General features: G+C 71.2%; 1 protein-coding gene across 1 annotated transcript; it reads right to left on the reverse strand.

Annotated features, from left to right (window-relative positions):
* Positions 1-42: 42 nt before the first annotated feature.
* LOC113408582 (proline-rich AKT1 substrate 1-like) lies at positions 43-1,187 on the reverse strand (the record flags this gene model as incomplete). Its single annotated transcript, XM_026661913.2, has 2 exons — positions 560-1,187; positions 43-176 (listed from the first exon to the last, which is right to left on the reverse strand). Coding segments are annotated over exons 1-2 (723 nt in total), but the record flags the coding sequence as incomplete, so codon positions are not given.
* Between the last annotated feature and the right edge of the window lie 6 nt (positions 1,188-1,193).

Raw genomic sequence — 1,193 nt, forward strand, 5'->3', positions numbered from 1 at the left:
GGACAGTCTGCTCCGAGAGAGGAGGCTCCCCCCGAGTCCTGCCTGGCCTTCTACGGACACCGGCCGGTGACTCCATGACACCCCCACCCCAAACCTACCGTCAGTGCTCTCCGGGTCCGAATCGAAGAAGGGCTCGTAGTCCTGGCTGGGAGAGTCCTCGTCCATCACAAAGAGACCTGGGGAGCCGCAGAAGGGCCCGTGAGGAGATGCGACCACCTCTGGGGTGGGGCGCTGGGGCTGGGTATCCGGGGACCCCTTGCCCGGTGCAGGGAAGTGGCCCTCTCTGGGGTGGGGCGCAGGGGCTGGGTGTACAGGTCCCCTTGCCTGGTGCCGAGATGCAGCCCCTCGGGTGAGGGGCTAGGTATACGGGGACCCCTTGCGTAGCACCGAGATGCGTCCCCTCTGGGGTGGGGCGCACAGATCCCTCCGCCTGGCACCGAGATGCGTCCCCTCTGGGGTGGGGCGCACAGATCCCTTTGCCTGGCACTGAGATGCGTCCCCTCTGGGGTGGGGCACGGATAGAGACCACACACACCCCCCATCGGGGGCACGGACTCACCCGTGGTGTCGCTGGGGGGCTGCTGCTTCCCGGGTGCCTCCATCTCCCTGGGCGCCGGCACGTTTTTCTCCTCTTCCTCCTCCTCTTCCTCCTGCCCCCCCGCGGCCTCGGCCGGGGCTCCCTGGGCGCCCGCTGTCCAGTGGGGGCCGGCGGGCGGGTCCTGGGGGGGGCAGCTCCGGGAGTAGGGGCTGGGGGGGGGCCGAGGAGCGGGCGGGGGCCGGGCGGCGTAGGTAAAAGCCGTGGTCTTGTGGACCACGGCGATGTCCTCCAGGTAGCGGCGGGCGGCGTCGCCCAGGGCCCCGCAGCCGTGCTGGGTGTAGGCGAAGCCGCCCGGCTGCGGGGCCCGGTACGCCGTGATCAGAACCACCTCGTTCCCCGTCCGGCGCCGGTACCGCTCGGCCTCCGCCACCAGCCCCGCCCAGCTCTCCCGGTGGTTGTCGGCCATGCCCGTCATCCTGGCCTGGGGGAGACACGGGGTGAGCGCCAGGACGCCTGGGATCTCTCCTTGCCCGGAGTGGGGGGTATCGGGGGGGGGGGAGGGGCAGAGCCAGGACGCCTGGGTTCTCTCCTTGCCCGGAGTCGGAGGCATCGTGGGGAGCAGAGCCCGGACACCTGGGTTCTCTCCTTGCCCGGA

Source organism: Terrapene carolina, unplaced genomic scaffold, assembly GCF_002925995.2.
Source record: "Terrapene carolina triunguis isolate 2854851 unplaced genomic scaffold, T_m_triunguis-2.0 Scaffold19373, whole genome shotgun sequence".
In the NCBI taxonomy this organism is placed as follows: domain Eukaryota; kingdom Metazoa; phylum Chordata; order Testudines; family Emydidae; genus Terrapene; species Terrapene triunguis.